At 36.8% G+C, this 20,352-nt stretch overlaps 1 protein-coding gene across 1 annotated transcript in view; it reads left to right on the forward strand.

Moving 5' to 3' along the window:
* The window catches only part of PPP1R13B (protein phosphatase 1 regulatory subunit 13B), a 72,512-nt gene that overhangs the window by 30,003 nt on the left and 22,157 nt on the right, over positions 1–20,352 (forward strand). Inside the window, exons 3-4 of the mRNA XM_080345558.1 lie at positions 4,740–4,859; positions 6,353–6,420. Of these exons, the coding sequence (XP_080201684.1) occupies positions 4,740–4,859; positions 6,353–6,420 (188 nt within the window). The remainder of the gene's footprint in view (positions 1–4,739; positions 4,860–6,352; positions 6,421–20,352) is intronic.

A 20,352-nucleotide genomic window follows, 5' to 3' on the forward strand; every position in this document is an offset into this window, starting at 1 on the left:
ACTAGAGAGAATTGAATACAAAATGAAACACTCACATATGTTTCTGGATCTCTCAAACAGGCCTCTACTGTCAGCAAAAATGTTGTCTTGTATGCTGGTTTTAAGTCTTTTTGACAGGAATTTCAGCACAAGCATTTTGTTTGTTGTTCTTAAAGGTAGGATACTGGTAGAAAATCTGTGTGTTGGTGGCCTCAACTTCTTGCTCCAAAGTCTGGGGTACATAAGTTTCTCAGTGAAACAAGCTGATTTTTTTTTTTAAACAGGGCATAAATATAACATTTTTAATTCTCAGGAGCAGCTGAAGGAAAATAGAACTCTTTTCCTGGAAGTTTTTAAAAATAATTTTGTCTGGAGCAGAGATCTGATGTAGAACCCGAGTGTAAACAGTTAAATGCGACAGTTACAAAAACAACAACTTAAACTGTGGTTCTGAGTGGGAAGTGTGAAGCAATTTGCTATGAAACTGTGGCATGTTGTGCCAGTGGAAGAGTATTTTTTTCTGTTGTTTTGCTGCCTCCGACCCCTCAGCCCTCATCCTCAAGAGAGGTCTCCAGTGTTCTTTCAGAAGACATTTTGGAAAGTAAAATTCAAAACAAAAGTTAATACAGAACATCATGGGTTCAGCAAACGCATTAGGCTTTGTCACGCACCAGAAGTGGTCTGTTTTCTTGGTAGTCTCTGTGTGGGACAGGGGAAAAATCACAGCTCTGTCAGTAAGAAAGAGCTGTCTGACCTGTCCTCTTGTGAGTGTCCTTAGCTCGTCTGTTCTGCAAGTAGCCACAGCCTCTTTTAGGCAGCCCAACTGAATAATACATGTCTACTCAAATACAAAGCATTGGGGCTCGTGGATTGTGGTTTTATTACCAGATTCAAAAAAATATGTGTGCCCAAAAATGTGTCCATTTCCTGAACTGCATCGATCTAACAAAATACTGCATCTGCACAAATAAATGAGAAAGACCATTTGTCTTTCAGAAGAATGTTATTAATATCCATGCAAGTTTGGTTGCAAGAATTATGTAAGATTTCTAGAGTTCAGAGGAAGATTACGATAGCTTAGCTGTTGAAAAACACTTTTGTTTATTTATTGTGTTAGCTTTTCTCTGTTTGATTTTGTGTGGCAAAGAAGTGGTTGAGGAGCTTCCAGGAATTGAAAAAGTTTAGGTATTGTTTGTACTAGAGTTAAGAAACTTGTTTCTTCTCAGAGCTGCATGGCATAAGCATTTGGTTTATATGCATTTGATTTTTGTATTTCATTCTCTGTTCCCCTTCCTTTCCAGTTTCTTGAGATGAGTAATAGTTGAAAAAGTCAATAGCTTTTGTGCCTGATGTATCAGTACATTTTATAGCACCTTGTGCTTTGTCAGTTTGAAGCTTCCTTTTTTTGCACAGATTTCTCAAACTATAGCAGGAGAAAAAAAAACACAGAATATTTTTCCTCATTCCCCAGCTATTGCAAATAGCCATTGGTAAGGAGGTTGAAAGACAGGTGTGACATGAGGAACTTGTAGTATGATTCAAGAGAGAATTAATTTCAGCCTTTAAATCCACCCAGTACGCAATTATTCACTGCATTTACACCTGGAATGTCCTACAGCAATTAGTATTAATTGGTCTTCCTGAATTTAGTTTTAACATAGAGGCAAGTGAGTGTCAAAGAAATAGTTTTTTGCTACAAGTGTATTTCTGCAGACCTGAAAGGGAAAAGGCTCCTTCCTGGTCTTGCTGTGAACTCCCCTGCTATGGTGATAATTCATTACTTTGTATTCTGGTTTCATGTGTAGCAGGTTTAAATGTGTTTATTACAAACACAAGGATACTTGTAAGTAGCATAAAACCGGTTTTTGATGTCTGAAACTTATTTAATAGTGGATATACAGTTCCAACAGAAAAACTTTTGCGATTCTCTCCCTGAAAAAGAAAGGTTTCTAACTGCATGAAGAAAATGAACTCATTTTCAGTCAAACCAGCACACTGGCCCATCCTCAACATTTTTGCTTGAAAGGAAAGGAGTCAAGCTAACTTCTCAAGTTAGTCTTTCATAAATTTCATACAACTTAAAATCTAAGGCATTTTTTGCAAATAATAATGGATATATCCATTTATCATGGATTTCCACTTATTAATGAAAACAAACATTCTGTAGACATTTTTTTAATGTGTTGTTAAAGTAGAGGGATCCAATATGTTTATTATTACTCCACACCCATTTGCCTATTTCACCTTTTCTTCATTCTCTTCTATTTAAACTTTTTAAAATTAAAATTAAAGTTTGTAATAGTATTATGAAAACAATTACTGATAACTATGTCTGAAGCTAAAACAAGTGAGAAGAGTTTAACTGTAGGTTTTTTGTTTGTTTTGCTTTTGAAACTTAGTATTTGCAGAAAATATCCCTTTGTGCTATCCTAAGATCCTGCTTTCTTCCTGCAGTTTTTCTGGATTTAAATAATTCAAACGGAAGGAATAGGGACTTCAGTTCTCATTGTGTCTTGTGTCAAGTGTTAATGTCCATCTCTTCTTCCTCTTCTCTGAATCTGTTCCATTTACTTAAGTTGGACAGAATGATTAGTGCTTCTTAATTTTCTCTGTTTCAGTGATGATGATGTTGCTGTTATTATTTTAACCTGTTGTCTGTCTAATTTAGGGCAATGTATCCCAAATTGTTTTTGTGAAAGAATTATAGAAGTTGTAAAAAATGTTTTTTTTTCCCCATTTCTCTCCATGGTGATGTCTGAAGAATATTGGCGTTGATTCTTCAAGGTGCATTATGTAAATAAAACATTTTATTTTGAATAGCTCCTATGAACAGGGCCTGACTTTTAATGGGAGACCAGCCCAACCAGGAGCGATGCTGCAGCCACTCCTCACCATTCCAGAATTAGCCCAACTCTGTTCAGACATCCAGTTTCTTGGTACTTTGTTATCAAGCTTCAGTTCTCGCTAGGTTTACCTAGCAATTTTCCTATTTGGGAAAATTTCCTAATGATTCTGTGTCGTAAAGTCTCTCAACTAAACCATTTAAATATTTTTACACTCTGTGATCTTTAGAAGACTCATGCAGCAGTTTTAGTGGATATGCTTCAAAGCACTTGAAATCTTGCCTTACTTTAGGAGTTGAAAAACCTGAAAATCATGTTTTTAAAATTCCTTTTCATGGACTGAGTTTTAGTAAGCCACTCACATTATTCTCTGCATAAACACTATTGACAAGGCTTCTTGGCATCCACTTGACTAAGGAACAAGAAAAAGAAAAGCATTTAATTTTTAATTTTTTTAATCGAGGTGTCACGATTTTTTTGTTGTTGTGTGTTTTGGTTTTTGTTTTTGTTTAGTAGGGTGAGGGTTTTTTTAGGCTTTTTTTTCTTAGTTTTTCTAGTAGTCAGCTAATTAATTTTTTTAGTGTGTGGTTTAACGTCCCTTCCCCATTGAAAGCAGCTAGATCTAAGTGTGGGTAAACTGTGTTAATCACTATTTGCCATGATTTTGATAAGACGCGTCATTGTATTAAAGGCATCGTGAATCAAATGATGCAAATGTATTTTTCTTTAAATACTACAATTAGGTATCCAAAGAGTATCATGCCATGTATACATTTATGTAGTTCAGAATGCATAGAAACTTAGGTAAATTTCATTATTTGTGATGTGTTTTTTCCCAAGTTTTCCCCAAAATATCTGTTATATCTTTGAATCATTTTGTCTTATGTCAAGTGGGTTAAATACGAAATGGGTAACAAATCATTAGCATTGGTCTTTGTACTGCAGTTTGAGTTTTGGGGATAGAGATCATTTTGCTTTTAAGAACAAAGAATGAAACTCTACCTTTTGATTTCCATACGAGCCTGATTTTCTGCAGTAATATTGTTTTTACATGGTGCTAGGAAAGCTAATTCAATCACTTCTAGTATAGTTTTATTCTGATTAGAAGATATCTATAATGCTACGTTTAGTATTGATCTTAAAGGATCTTGAAAGGGAGATTTTCTCAACATAATGAAAACATGTAAAAATAAATGCAAGTATAATCATGGCAACAGTGAAGACTTTGCTTTTGAAATGTTTTTTCCATTTTGAAATACTAAATATATACTGTGCAGCCTATCAGGAATAATATATTTGATCAATTTGGAAGAAATAACTATACTCTGTGAATGTTTTGCATTCCTTTGTGGGAAAACAAAGACTGACTGCTGCATAGAACTCAGCCTTTATTTGTTCAAACAATTGCCAGTATTTCCACATATACTGGAAGTTAATGTCTGGTGTGGTGTATTGGAGTGGGAGCACCTGCTCAAGTTCTTAGGCGATGAAATGTCAATATAAGGATAAGACTTTTAGTCTGAGTGGAAACCCGGAGTTCAAATTGTATTAATCATTTTAATAACAGAACAAAATATTCGTCTGGTGATGATGAGGAGCAAAAGTGCAAAGATCAGCATTGTGGAAAAGGTTGTGATGAAGAATTCCTAAATTAGGGTTGTGGGTTTTTTTGTCTGGTGTTGCAAACTGGTTATGCACTGCTGTTAAGCAGTGCGCTGTGATACAATAACAGGCTGGCTTTTAGTTCAGTGCTACTCTTGTCTCTTGGTGTCTGTTCCTTTGACTTTGCATAAAACAAAACATACTGGATAGATTGCATTGCTAACAAAAAGGACATTCTAATTCTTAATGAGAGTTCTATAAAACCTTGCTTGATTTAACACAGTTGTGCTAAGTTTTTTGGTCTTGTGCTTGTAGAGCGGCCCATACCATTTGATCACATGATGTACGATCACCTACAGAAATGGGGTCCCCGCAGGGAAGAAGTGAAATTTTTTCTTCGTCATGAGGAGTCGCCAGCCGAAAGTAATGAACAGAGTAAGTGCCCTTATCCTGTAGTGTTGTTACCTAAACACATCTAAAACATTTCTGAAGTGAGTTTGATCATCAGTTTTTGCAGTGAACTTCAGTAGATACAGGTAATACAGCTCGCCTACACCAAAGCCATTTTGAACCTTCTTCGGTAGCACATTTATTCATATTCTTAAATTTCCTTCTCTGGAATAATTTCCGCCAGTCTGTTGAGTAATATTTTCGTAGTAAGATCAGTTTCTATTCTGCTTAATACTGATCCAAAAATTTTGGTAGGTAGTAGAGGCTTAATATTTTTTTTTTTCTTATTGAAAGTCCCTACATTTTTAGAGGGTGAGATTGTTCTTTTTGACCTTCTGTTGTCTTTCAGTTGTCTTAGAAAAAAAGACTTAGTAAACTATTTTGCCTCCTTTAGACACTAAAATCTGTTTTACAGACAGCATTGGCAAAGGTCTCAGTGGCTTTACTTTCTCAGTACTTCATGTAGATATATTTAACAGGGGTGATAATTCACACCTTGTAAAATCACTGGTCTGCTCGGTTCTACAGGAAAAGTGTTTATATAAAAGAGTGCCATATTAAGTGCGGCTTTCTTAAAAGACTGGAATTAGAAAAAAAGGATTTCAGTTTTCATAGACTATAGTTAATTTATGAGAAGACTTTTGAGGCTGTGCATTATATACTTAATGGCTGTCAGACTGTCTGAAAGACAGGAAAGGTATCTCAAAGCGAGATGTATATTTGCATGCTCAGATTATCCTTACTCATTCAACTAATCTGACTACTTCTGACACCACAATTTCAGCTCTTGTCTGAGTCCGTATTGCTTTGAGCTGGGTTTTCTTTCCACATTTCTAAGCAGTTGCAGGTTGCGTTGAATGCCAGGACTTGCAGGCCCAATGATGTATGAGGCATTCTTGTATTAATGAGATGATACTCTGTAAAATACTCAGTCCTCCTTTGGACAATGCAAATTTAAAGCATGCTAAGAAATTTAAGATATACCCGAAGCCGCAGAGTTTCATATAAAAAGAAAATGTTACTTCTGAACTGTGCATGTAAGGCTTTTTAATTAATCATTGACATATGGATCAGTCTGTAGATTAAAGTTCTTTATAAGGCATGGGAAAAGCTTCTTCTACTACATTCATTTATAATGTATTCAACTGAAGCTACTGCTGCTCGTGGAGGCAGAAATATAAAACTTCAGTAGTCATGCTCAGCACATTCCTGTTATGAGATCATTGCCTAAGCACAAGTCAGAAAAGTAGAGCTGCATGTCCGTACTTTTAACAGAGGAAGTCTGTGAAGTAAACATTTTATTTCTGTTGACTCCACCACTTACAAAGAATAACCTAGTAAGAAAGAGTTGAAACTAGCAGAATAAAAATTCACAGGGAAAACTTTACATAAAAGTTATTGAAAGGGACAGATTCAAGAGTGAAAATAATTTGTCTTGAAAACTGAACTTTGCACTGAGAGTGATACTTTATTTTTAGGTGGACGCCAAGCCCAAAATCAAAGAAATGGCATAAATATACCTGTGGAGAAACGTACAGAGAATGGGGTATGTAATAAATCCTAAAGGCTTTGGATCAATTACACTCAAATATTTGATGTTATAAAAATTCTTGGTTTTCAAGATCTAGTATGGTGGGAACTGATGGAAAAAACAGAGACCTTGTTCTGGTTTGATTTTTTGTTTGGTTGGTTTTTTGTTATAAAGTGAATGGCAGAATATTATTTTTTTCATTAACTGCTCTAAATTTTCTGGCTAGAAAGAGATTCACTTCCATGATTTGAGAAGCCCCTGGAATCTTATTAATTACTGCATTTTCTAACCTGTCTTCCTCTGTTTTATTCATCCTGTGTGAAGAAAAAAGTGGCTTCATTTTTCTTTCATACTAGTATTGCGTGTCTGGGCATCTTTCTCATTTGATTTATTTCACTGTTACTTTTTCATGACCTAGTCTCATATGTTAAAACATGAGAATGTACTGTGGATTGGCATGTTTTCACATGGTGATAGAAGATGTTGCATACTCCTCAGAGCTACCGCTTTATGCTGGTTTTTATGCACTTGGTTAATTTCTTTGCCTATTTTTTTTGCTAAAATATTACTAGGTTTCTAATTTAAAATTTAAAATGCATATTATGTAGCATAGGGAACCTGTTTGGTGGCATTCAGTGAATCCTGGCTGGCCATTCTGCTGCCTTTCCTGGGACACTATAGCTATAGTTAGTTAACTATTTTAAAACGTTTTAAACTTTCAGTAAAAAGATTTGAGCTCACCAGTTCATAGTTGCGTTGTCTCTATGAAGCACTTTCAGTTTCTTTTTCTCAGGGTAAAATAATGCTTAAAAAAGTTTAAAAGCAAACAAAATTTAGCAGGTTATTCAAGCCAGGATTTCTTTAAAAAAGAACTAAAATGTTAAAATAATTGTGTAGATTAAACAGTTCTGTGCTTGTATATTGCCTAATAATTGGCATCTAAAATTCACACACACGCTTAAATATGCAGCAACAAAGTTGTTCAGTCCGTTTGCAGGTCTTAGCAGCTCATTTTGTGTGTGGCATGTGGGCCTGGTGGAAGGAATGTTTTTCCCTATTCAAAACAGTTAATCATGTATTGCTTTGTACATTCCTGTAGAGAACACGAGTTGATCCCCTCTGCTGCACAGATCTGTTTATCCGGCTTCCATTGTCACATTGACAATGCAGTGAGATCATAGCGCTGTGAGGTACTAGGGGAACATAACTCTTTCATGACCTCCCCTGGTTTATTCCTCCATGGAAGTCAGAGCACATACACTTAATATGACACTTAATATCTCTGGAAATTAGGACTGATATGTGCAGTATGTCTTATAATCTCATTTATTGGCAACACTAAAGTTTATGATAGCATGGCTTTGTGTTTAGTTCCATTTGCTGTTATTTTTTATGGGTAAAACTCAGACCTGGGAACTTGAATAACACTGTTACCTTTGTGCCATTCAGCATGTATTTTTTTAAAATCCCCAAATGTTTGGCCACAAAATTAAAATTGATTAGGGAACTGATTACTTTAAAATGGACTTTTACCAGGTTTAGGAAATGATTAAAATACAAGAATGACTAATATTTATATTAATGTAAATTGTGGCGGGTTTTATGCCAAAAATGGTACAAATTAGGTTTTGAAAGTGTATAAAACTAAGATTTTCAATTGTGCCAAGTTTTAAATCAAAGGGGGAGGGGGAAAAAGAGGTGGCTTTGGGATCAAGGGTTTAATCAGCTTACACTTACGTAATGCATTAGGCTTATTCATTGTTACGGGCATGCTGAGTGTTAAACGAACCCCCAAATCAATACAAACCAATGGAATACTGAAGACACCCCAGATCTTATCAAATATTCTGCATTCAGGTATATTTTTATTATGTGTACTTCTTTAATGATAAAATATTAATATGTAATATTTAATAGTGTATAATAATGGATTTTTACTTATTATCTGGATAGAGCTGAAAGTGTGAAATGCATAGAAAACTTTTAAGATGAATGCTTGCTTTAATGTTTGAATCAACAGTCTTGGCAAAAATGATGGGCAATCTGTCTGGAATTCAATTTAGATAAATCTGTTAATTGGCATTTTGTCATATGCGATAGGATTTTTTGCTTTTTTAAACTATATGTGCTTGATCAGCAATGGTTTAAAAATGGTTAGCTTAAAATCACATTAGATAAATGTTTGAATTTCATTAGATTATCTTCCAAATAAAGATTTAATGTAAAAAAAGAATAGACATTGTTGTAAAGAGTACTTATCTGTAAGTGCTCATCTGAGAGCCTTACATTGTGCATAACAAAGTCTCGAGTGAAAACTGTAAGATTTGTGGATTGGCTAGTTCTCTTATTTCTGAGGTGACTTTTTGGAGTTTGTTTTTTCTCTACAACTCTCCTTCTTGGAAATGGAATTATGCTGTAATCAGAGCCTGATCTCTTCCTGCCACTAGACAGGTACAGATATAGGGAGATCAGATTGACATAACTGAACATTTCCCTTTGCCATGGAGATTGAACTTCCCTGAGAAGAGCTGCCGCCTCCTCCTCCTCGTTCTTTTGTGTGTGTAACTGGGCCAGCTTGACTTGAACACAAGTTGTAACACGGGAATTCTAATGAAATATTGGGAAAAAATATTTTCTCAGTGGGAGTAACAGACATTGGAACAGGTTGCCTGGAGTCTGTGGAATTTCTGTCTAGCTGAATGAAGTCCTCAGTAATCTGAACAGGTTGGAGCAGATGTTATTGAACCAGGTGACTTCCAGAGGCTTCTTTCTACCTAAATTATTCTTTAGTTTTGTGATCAGTGGCCATGAAACGGTGATCAGGCAGCGCTGGGTCTTGTTTACTTCCAGATTTTGTTCCATAGGAGCAGCAGTGGTCTGAAAAATCGTGAGAGAGAGCAAATATAGTTGTAACCACTGGGGGTCAGTGGCAGACAGGACAGGGACTGTGAGCCACCCGTCCTGGTGAAGCAATGGCCATCAACAGGAGAAGGGATCAGAGATGCCCTTAAAGGGAGTCCCAGAAAGAGGACTGACCGGATGGTGACACTTGTCTAGATGACAAAGTAATCAGATAACAGAAATTTCTTGGAGATGAGAAAACTAAAAAGCAGATGCAGCTTGGGAGGAAAAAATGGTTAGGGGGCTGAGAACACGATAAAAGTATATTGGGCTGCATAGAGATTAGTGTAATGAAAACTGTCTTTATATGAAGACAATACTCATTTGCTGGAGCTGTTTATTTGAAGTAATTTTTCTAGTTGGTAATGTACTTGAGGAGAATAAAATGTCAGTGGGTGGACCCCTGTACCATTCTCTCTAACTTATTTTTTAACTTGCTAATATTAAAATTGCTCCTCACATTTAGAGAGACTGATGTCAATAAGCTTTTTTTCTTGATAGATATTGACTGAAGCTTTTGACAAGACATGCAAAGTGGAATGTTATTTTGCTTTTTCTCACACTATGAAATTTGTGTTAGCTTAACTTTAAAAGGAGGAAAAACTTCACCATCATCCCAGATTGGAGAATCACAGTCCTGTCAAATTTTAGTCTTGAAGCTACAATCAACAGATAAAGTTGAGAATTAAAATTCTGTGCTGATTAGATAACAGAACTGAGCTTCCCTATTTCTGTTCAAGTGGCTCTAATCAGGCTTTTACCAAAAATTTTGCAAAAGGTAGTCCAACTGTTCTAGCATCAGAAGACTCTCATACTTTCATGTGAGGGGAATTGCTCAGGGAAATTCCATTAACAGGTAGGTTAAAACTTCTACATATATGTACATGCAAAGCAGTTTTTAATAGTACTGGTTTAACCTAGGAGAGTGTATGGTTGCTGCCGGGGAGTAAATAACCATCTGATCCAGTCAGTCTGTGTATCCCATTCCATCAAGCTCAACTGCTTTTGATTTCCCGTGCTGTGGCTTGTCAAATTCTAGGCTTAGAGTTTAGATAGATATACCTGTGGTGCCAAAATCCTTGAGTAGAATTTTTTGTTCATTAATGTTAACCATTTGATCCATACAAGTATGATCAGATACAAAGGCATTAAACAAATATATGACAAAATGTGTATTAAATGTTATGATATAATAATTTTTAAAAATGTGTTCTAAAAAGTGTCTGATAAAGAAGTTTCAAAGATGGCTGAATGGTTTTACAAGTATGCTTGCATAGGCAAAATACTCAGAGGTTTCCTTAGCCTGTCAGGCAAAGATATCACAAAGGCAAAAAAAGTTAAATTTTTAACAGAAGCAGGAGCCTCAAGAGAAATACATTATATGTACTTGCTTGAAGTTTCTCATTTGAAATGTTGAAGGATAAAGAGCTTAGCCTAGAATAGATGTTGTTCTTCAAACCTGAGCTGCGAATTCAATTTAAGCTTGTAAGCATTAAGTACTTTCTGTTTGCATCGTTTAGCAAATGAACAACTAACTATGTCAGTCTTGGAAATGTAGATTCTTTCAGGAGTCTCATAGCAAAGTCTAAGAAAATAATTCCGTTAAAAGATTAAAAAAAAACCCAAACACTCAAGTGCAAGGAATTGTAACAGTTTGCAGGAAAAAAAATCTGAAGAAATTTTCTTGCAGGCTTCCTAGAATATTTTGTCCATGTAAAAAACCCCTGATAATTAAATCAGATGCAAGTTTTCCTAATTTTCTGCTGTAACTTTGCTTTTGTTAAGGGAAAGTGATTGTATCTGACACTTATACAGTCAAGGGTGTTCCCTTGTCTAAGACATGCATTCCTAAGATGATTTTTGCCTGTCAGAGGGGGGAGCCTTGCTGCACCTACAGCCGCTTCTGCACCGTCAGATTTCTGGGTCAAGCCCTGGGTCAGCTTAATAGAGTTTGGATTCTTCTCAGCCTGAAATGGTTGTTTGTTAAGTCTGTCTGAAGCATCTTCCAGACATCTGGCAGTATCTTGCTCTTCAAAAAAATAGAAAAACGAATCCAACTAGAGGACTTAAGGGAAAAAAAAAAAATCAGGAAGTAAAAATAAATTACAATCTAAAGCTAATTTAATGCATCCAAATAGCTTTTCAGTTCTTGCTGGCCTAGAAATCCCAGGCTTTTCACACCTCAGCAGAGGAGAGTTATGTAGGGTAGCATCTCTACAAGAGTAATGTAACTATGTGATCTCATAGAAAGAACAACTATGAAACTGTAAGGAATTCAAATAATCCTGACCTCATACCTCACTCTGAGACCTCTTGTAAACCTTTTAGGCAGAATCATGTCATTCTTGGATTTAGAATGTCATGAACAGTGTTTTGACATGTCCTGTGCAATCTCAAATGTATTTCAATCCATAATGGGCAAAGTTGCTAGATGCTTACGTATTATTATGAGAACAATTTTACAAGCTTCATCACACTTTGTGATCATTTTCCTGTTATAATTTTAATTATGACTAATATTATTAGCTCATATCTGACTTCCATTTGTTTTGAGGAGTCTAAAGATAGTTTGATTCATTGGGAACAGGAAACACTCTTGAAATGCACTTGGAACATTGTGAAAGGCCTGTTTACCTCCATGTCTCCTCCATGTATTTATCACTCTAGGTCCCAAATATCTATCTAAGTGTCTATGGGTATGAGAGGTACTCACAGTACACATACTTGTAGTATAAAGACTTTGTAGTTCTGCTGCTCTTCTGGGCATCAAGGATTGTTCTGCTCAACAAGCTGTAGGGAACAAAGATGTGGTTCTCCAGTCCGTAACAGCCAACAGGTGCCTTCCCGTTTTGCAGGGGAGGAAAGACCTAAACTGCATCATTTACTTAGTCTACACCTTTAGTTCCCACTTTGACAGGTCTGACTTTTCCTCAGGTGTGGCTTTGCAGTTTTACAGCAATACTTAGTTGCACATGTCCATGGAAAGGGTGGGATAAGTCCTGTCCATTTGTTTGTTTAACCTCTAACTGTGATACTTATTTTCCTATACGTGTATTGTGAATATGAACCAATACAATTCACTCTTGTCCCTACATTTCTACCTAAATGAGGCATGTGGAGAATTGCTTCCAGTTGTCACTACACATAGAGATCCTGAGTTGCTTGGCCCTTGTATAAAGGTAGAATAATTTAGAATAAATGAGTACTTCAGCTGACACGTAACATTATACACATTAGCTCATAAAGTAAACGTTACTTAAAGAGTTCATTTGTTATTTTTCATTAAATATTGCTGTGCTTTCACAGTCCTTGCACCAGGACTATAAAGTTCAATGCCTTTTGTCACAGTTCTATCCTTTTGCAGTCACATTAGTATAGTTTTTAGTTAAGTCCTTTCCTTTATTTCTGTAGTTCCTTACAGGAGATGGATTATGAGATCCACTGTGTCAGCACAGAGCTCTGAGGGCTTAATTGTGAAAGCTTGAGAGTTTATCCCTCTGTCTTTCCGAGCAGCTTTCAGTTCTGAGCAGGAGACTCTTCTGGCTTTTACAAGGCCACAACTATTCATTTTCAGGCCACCTTTGGAGTTTTCTCTTTTATGTAGCTGTGTCATCTGCAGATTAGTATTTCCTCTCATATTTTCCACATTCTCTGTGGTTTTTCTTGTTCAGTGCTGCTGTGGTCTCCTTTCTCCGACACGCCTTTCTGTCTTCACTGGCTTGTTCATTTAGTTTCCTGTCCATCCAGCCTTTGGACACCTCGCATACTTTTCCCAGGCAAGTGAACCTTTCCATTTCTCTGTCTCCGCAGCTGCCTCCAGATCCAATTGTTGTTAGATTTGTTCCCCCTGCAGCCTTCCTCAGATCAAAGCGGAGAAAATGAAAGTCCCTCTGGCTAATTTAGGAGCAAGGGAGTTGAACTTGTTTTTCTTCTCTTATTCCTACTGGATGATCTTACTCCACAGCTCATACCTTTTCTTCCTTGCTAAAAATAAGCCTGTTCTTTATGCAGCTGGAGTATTCACTATATTGTGCTTGGACATACAGTTCGTCAGTGCCCTTATGGAGACCCATTTGGCTCGATCTCTTGTGTAAGTGCACTGAATCATGCTTCAATAGCTTTCTTGAAAGAATGAAGAGAGAGTGAACTTGTGCATCTTTGGGGAGTTTGACAAGGTAAATTACAGCTTTTTATGTTTTCTGTCTTCCACAATATAATAATTTTTAGATACATAGGAAATCGTTAATGGCGTTTAGTATTGTCTCCAATGTTTAATATTTAAAAATCCTTAGCTCTAGGTTTTGGCTTGCTGCAGTCTTCTCTGACTTGCAGCTTCTTGATTCATGTTACTACACACATGCTTTAGCTTTATTGCTGCCTTATGTATTCATCTTGTGGCATGCAAGATTTAAGAAAAAGCTCAAGTATATAGGAAACACTGGAAAGATTATCTACATAAGATTGGGGTCTCTATTCTGACTGTACTGTTTGCCTTTTATCTTAGGCAGTCTCTGTTAATAAATAAACTGTTAAATTTCAGGAACTCTGTTAAATTTTAGGCAGTATAGTTTTCTATCACTTTAAACAGTAAAATTTAATACGAAAAGTAATGGTTTTCCTCATCTTTTTGGTGCTCAGTTTTTGCACTGAGTTGGTAATACTACAAAAACACTAATGGAACCGATATTTTGTGTGTCTTTAAAGCTAAATCGTCTGTGTTCTCATATTTTCAGTTTAAACTGATAACTGTGAAAGAACTGTGTATTGCTCAACATTTTTCCATTGAATATAAAAAGTGCAATGAATCGAGCTGATTGTAGTTGACAGCTGGCTTGATCTTGCCGTGATTAGGTCTTTTACTGCTGGCAAAATCCACTACCCTTTTCCGTTAGCTGGTTGTTGATGAATGCAGAGAGACAGCTTTTCATATCGATAAAGAATTTGGGGGAACCTTTATTTCATGTGGAATAAGATTTAAAAATACCCCACCTCCTCTTGATTGCACTGAGCCAAAAAGCCACGCAAGAACTCAAAAGATGTGTACAGTTGTTGATTTGACTTGTTGACAGCAAACAGTTAACAATTAGTGTAGACAGAAAATAACAGAAGCATGGAGCTGGAGCATGTTGAAGCAACGCGAACATTTACAGCTGATGGGCAGTGCTGCAAAATAAAGATGTGCTCTCTTACAATTACATGGGAAAATAGCGAACAGGTAATTAATTACTTTTCAAAATTTGTTAGTTTTGCACTTTAGTGCATGTGTTATTTAGACACTGTGTAGCTTTTGCACGTTAGTTTAAATGGTTGTGGATTTCGCTGTCACGTGGCCAGAATGCAGACCAGTTTGGGCTTTCTAGCTCTCTGTCTCCGAATTGAAATTCTTAGTTAATCAGATTTTGTTAGATGCATTTACTATCATTTTTAAGACCTGATCAAAATCTTATTACTTTGAAATGTCACGGTCAACTTTTGCTTTTAACAACATAGGTTATATGGGAAGTGCAAGCCATACACTAAGTTTCACAACATACTTTTCAATTGTATGATACTTATTTTCAGTGCTTTTCTGATTTGGAAATGATTTATTATACTCTCTCCATAAAACCAATATTACATCACCACAGAAAAACTTCATATTGAAGCAATTACTTAAGGGAGGAATAAACACATTTGATGCTAAACGTTATTCAGACAAGTGCATCTTCACCATACTTAACTATCCTGTCAGAATAAGATGTTGCTTTCCTAAAAGACCCAGAAAAATACAGTTCTGAGACTATTTTAAAGGCACTTGTACAGTGTGTTTTCAACATGTATTGTAACATGTCTATTAGTCTGAGTAAAAGGATTGGTATTGTAAACAAGTCTGAAGTTTAGTGCACAACTGATCTGTTATTTCTATAGGAATGCATCTTTTCTTCTAAGATAATTTACTTTTGTTAGGAGTATCAGGTTGATAATATTTTGATTCAAATCAGCTGCTGGGTATTTTAGTTGACGCTAAAGTTAATATAAACAGTTTTGCAGTTTCTCTGGATGTTTAAAAGTGTCTGAAGAACAAGGAAGAAAGCAGTATTTAAAATAAGCAAGTTCCAGATAATACTTTCCTATATTGTAGAAATTATTTATAAGCAGTTCATTTCATATCTAGCAGATGTTCAAATCCATTTCTAATTTTGAAAATCTATTTGAACATTGTTTTGATTCTGTTAAGTTCGTCCTCTTAGCTGTTCTGTGCAAAACAGAGGGCAACCTTGCTTCTGATATTTCTAAGTGATATAGGAAAACAGGAAATCTGGAGCCTGTGGCTTATGCTGAATAGACTTTAAGCATTTTATTATCTAGAGTGACTTATTAGCATCAGCAAGTTAGAGGAATTGCTAACATGGTAGAGTAGCTTATGGGAGGTGTTAAGATTTGATCAAATATAAATAATATGAGATTTTTTCAGCAAATTGTCATACAGTTGAGGCATGTTTATTCTAAGAAACTGTTAAGGTATTATTGGCACAAATAAAATAACATTTTTATTATTAATTTCTGAGTAAAGTGATCTAATTCCATTTGTAATGTTAATTTTTGAGATTGTTTGATTATTAGGAGATAGAGCATGCTAGGTGTATTTTCCTTTAATTGCCAATATTCTGGTTGCCTTTTCTGTGTTTAATTAGCTTGTTCATTTCCATTAAGCTGAAAAAGGCACGTGCTATTGTCATTGGATTCTTTAAAATTGATTTCTGCTACCGGCATATTTCTGACCCAATTAAAAAAATGCAAGGCAGAGCTATGGATAAAGCCACTAAACTGGAAATAATGTCACCCGTGTCAAGATCAGCAAAAACTGTATTATAGTTTAAATTAAAATATATATATATTTTTTGTCATTTTATAGTGTTATATATGAATTTTCACAATGGATTTTCAAGTTATCTTCATTGTACACAGCACTAGGATTCAGTTTTATGGAAGAAGTAGTCAAAATCCATTAAAATGCTTAAATTGGATGATATATAAGGTAAATATGTTTCAGAAGTGGTCACAATCAATAATGTTCCGCAGATGCTCCGTCCCGTGTTCTCCTCTCATAGTCCTCATGAGGAGGCCATGTGAGGTTCCTGTAAGACCCGTTTGATACGGAGCTGGTATCATAAACTCCTGGATCTTCCATCTGTTTCCCCATCACCGCTGCTGCGCTGAGGACAGGTACCCAAAGCGTGCGCTGGCTGTCCTCAGCAGCCTTTAAAGCTCTCTTGCCAGCTGGGCTGGTTCAAGCATCCCCTAAACGGCATCACTTTGAATGAGGCTTAAGGCAGAAAAGTTACCGGTGACTGCTGGGCTTTTGCTGCTCGTGCCCAGGTTCGCATGGGAGAATTAGGAAATCTTTTGCTAAATTCAGCAGGCTAAGCAAGCTGTTCCTTTCTTTCCTGCTCTGGCAGTTGAGCAGCCAGAGCTGTAGCTCTTCCTTTGCTGTAAATCAGGGGTGTCAAACTCATTTTCATGGGGGGCCACACCGGCCTCATTGTTACCTTCAAAGAACCGAATGTAATTTTAGGGCTGTATAAATGTAGGAGTAGTTACATTTACACGGTCCTAAAATTACATTGACCCTTTGAAGGCCACTGTGAGGCTGATGTGGCCCCTGGTGAAGATGAGTTTGACACCCCTGTTGTAAATGCTGCACCTGAGGAGAGAGCAGGTCTGGCCCACTGCAGTGATAGTCCCTGTTAGGGGAGGCTGAGAATTATCACACCCTGATTCCAGCTCCTCACTGGCTGGGGAGTGCTCAAATCTACCTCTGTTCTTCATTTTACGGTTGTCAGTCTGCTTTGTTCTGAGAAAATGTGCATTTATGTAATACACTTCACTTCCTTTGTCCATGTACTCATATACCTGTTCCCAGACCTGTCAGTTCTGTATTTGTCACGTAACTATATGGATTTCTGGGATTTGACAGCACTACAAAGGTAAATTTCTAGTCTGGAGGTAAGTTTTGTGTTCCTTCCTTTGTCCTAGGAAGGAACAGCAACTTAAAACTGCTGTAGATTATGGAAAACTGAGTCTTTCAGTACGTGCAGTGAAAACAGTAGTTACTTTGCGTTTCTACGTAGGCATTTTAAGCCTTCTCAGGAGCAACTTGCAGTACCTTTCTGACCTTTGCTGCCCTATTAGACCGGTGAAGATGATGTTTCCTTATTGCCACAGCAAAGCTGTGTGCATCATTAATGAATACAATAGGGGGGAGTAAATTCTTTAAATCGTGAGCCCAAATGGCTTGCTTCTTGGATTTCTCTCTCTTTCTCTGTTGCACTTTCTGTCTCTAATTCAGTGTTGATCCTATGCTTGTCCTTGGTCTGTGTTTTTTGGTGGGTTGGGGTTTTGTTTTTGTGGGGTGTGTGTGTCCCCACTGCACTCTCCTCTCTAGCCTCTGATATGCTACGGTTGTCCTAACCTTGATAAAGCATGTTTTCTTTCACCATTTATTCTGGCTGAGGATACAATTACCTTTACTATATGGAGAGTCTCTGAGAAGGATTGCCTCTTTTTTTTTTTTAGCTAAAAATGCCATTTGGACAAAATGTTCCTCTTTACAGTGGCAGCCTATGTAAAGAGTAAACAGTGTAGCTGGCATGCGTGTGGGATATATGCTGCATTATCTTTAGTAGCTGCTCTGTATTGCCTTTTCAATAAATCAGTAAGTGGTTAAAAGTAGTGGGATGCATGCAGAAAAACTCTCTGGGTGGCCCTTTTGATGGTCAGAATCAGAACCAGCCATTCTGGGCTCCAAGGCAGAAGCAAAGGTGCAGACTTTCTCACCTCCCTGCCTGCTGATTACATTTTATCTACGTGTTGTTGGACCTTGTAAATTGGTGGTTTAACCTCAGAATCACCTCTGACTGTGACAAGAGAGATGGGTGAAGTACTAAAAGAGGAGTAAATGAGGGAGTAAGGATAGAGTTGGTGATGGAGGTGAGTGATAGGGAAAAGACTAGAAAACATGAGAGTTCATTGTACATGATTTATTGAATATGCATAAGAGAAGGTGGAGCTTGGCCGGTTTCAGGAGGCTTCAGGTACTGGAACCTACACTTTCTAGTGCAGGGCGTTGGGAAGGGAACTGAAGGATTGTGTGGGAGATGGGTGTGAACACCTATTTAAAAATAAGGAAGGAATAGATAAGGCAAGTTAATGACATGGTGGCTCTTGCAAACCCAGGAAAAGATGTGAAGAGATAATGTACAGGAAATGATTGGTAAATTCTTGTGCCGCTCTGGTTTTCTTTTTTGATTATTTGTTTATGTTATGGGTCACATGGGCTGTTTGTGTGGCTAGGTGAGGCTGAACCTAAACGTGCGATTGCCAGTCATTATTGTGGAATATTTGCTGTTTTTCTTTAAAGCTCTTATTTCTGAAATCCTAAGAGTCTTGGGTGTGGGTTTGGTATATGTTCCATTAACTCTCTGTTCTCACTAGTGTAAACTTGGAAAATGATTATAAGTATCTTCATGGCTTAGGTATGGAGGCAAAGAAGTGCATAATATCAAACCACATCCTAATTATAATATTTTATAAAATCATCTATTTCAAAATGTCAGTCTCAAGAGTTTTTTTATTTTAATATTGACCTAATTAGATTCCTTTTAAAAGACAGTTTTCTGATGGGAGTAAAGGCAAAAAACCACTGGAATCTGCCCTTATTGCTTGCATGTCTTGACTACAGTGTGCTCTGCTTGCCAAAGAAATATTTCGAGTTCAGGTGCAATTTTTCATTTACTGTTGTGGGTTGCCAATGAGTAAGCCGTTTCATAATAGCTCAGAAGCATGTAGACTGAGGAGTTTGTGATGATAGACAGAACAGCACAGTGTGAGGGCAGAAAGAAAGGAAGGAGGAATAAGAAAATGAATTTTTAGAGTGACAGGACTAATGTGTAGAAATAAATATTAAAGAAGGTTCCTTTTCTTAATTAAATGCCTTAGGTATGACTTGTTTTGAGGCTGCTTGTAAACTGGTTCCCAAACTATTTAATTACCACTGAACCATTCATCTCATCTGTCTCAAAAATATTAATCATCAAATGGTAAAATATTAGCTTGCAGTAGGAGGATAATGTCAGAAGCCGAAACTCCAGTTCATTACAAATTCTGTCTCTCATCGTGACCTTTTAAAGTGCATGCTAAACAAAATAAATACATTTTTTAAAAGATTCTTGTCAATATTAAGAAATCAGGGAATATAGGTGTGAAGTATTCTTGTCTGTATGAGGCGTACATAATAGTTACTGCCTAATAACACACGGTGTTTGATCTGAAGCGTTTTATTTGGGAGTTCATCTCTATGTGGAAGTGCTTCTGTGAATCAATGAAAAGAAATTTACAGTTCAGCAAAACTGTCTGCTTTGATGTATCACCATGTAGCAAATGAATGTGTGGAATCTGGAGGAGTAGATATTTGTGGTGGCTTTTTAGCAGCTCCTTCGGAAGGCAGTTCTGTAGGAGGTCAGTGTCTCTTGCTGCGGGAGAAAGGAGGAGATCTGGACCTGAAATGTGAGAGGTTCGTGTTTGTTATGAGTGGTGAGTGACTTCATGGATTAAATTGTTAATAACTGGTATGAACAGCGCAAACTTAAGAATCTGAGAAACCAACAACCTCATTAAAGAACTGAGAAAATGGAGCGCTCCCTTTGCCTGGCATAACCTGAGCTTCTGAAGGACCGAGACAACTGACTTTTTTCCGTGGTGGCGTTTGCACGCAGATTATGACAAGCTGGCTCAACAAAGATGAAATGCTCTAAACAAATTGATTCAGCTAAATGTTGGCAAGAGAAGGATTCAGTGTTTTCTGTGCTGTTTCAAAAGTGATACTGTCCTGTTTCGGAGACCTGAAATCAGCAACGGTATCTGAAAAGAATTGATTTGATGTCAAAGAGGAATTCTGCTTGCTCTGTTGACTGCTTTTGCCATGTGGATGAAAAAGAACAAACTGCGAGTGAAGTTACAGGTTTAAAATTTTGTTTCCTCAACTGCCTCTTCTTTTCTTTCCTAACT

This window comes from Nesoenas mayeri, assembly GCF_963082525.1.
Source record: "Nesoenas mayeri genome assembly, chromosome: 5".
Lineage (NCBI taxonomy): Eukaryota > Metazoa > Chordata > Aves > Columbiformes > Columbidae > Nesoenas > Nesoenas mayeri.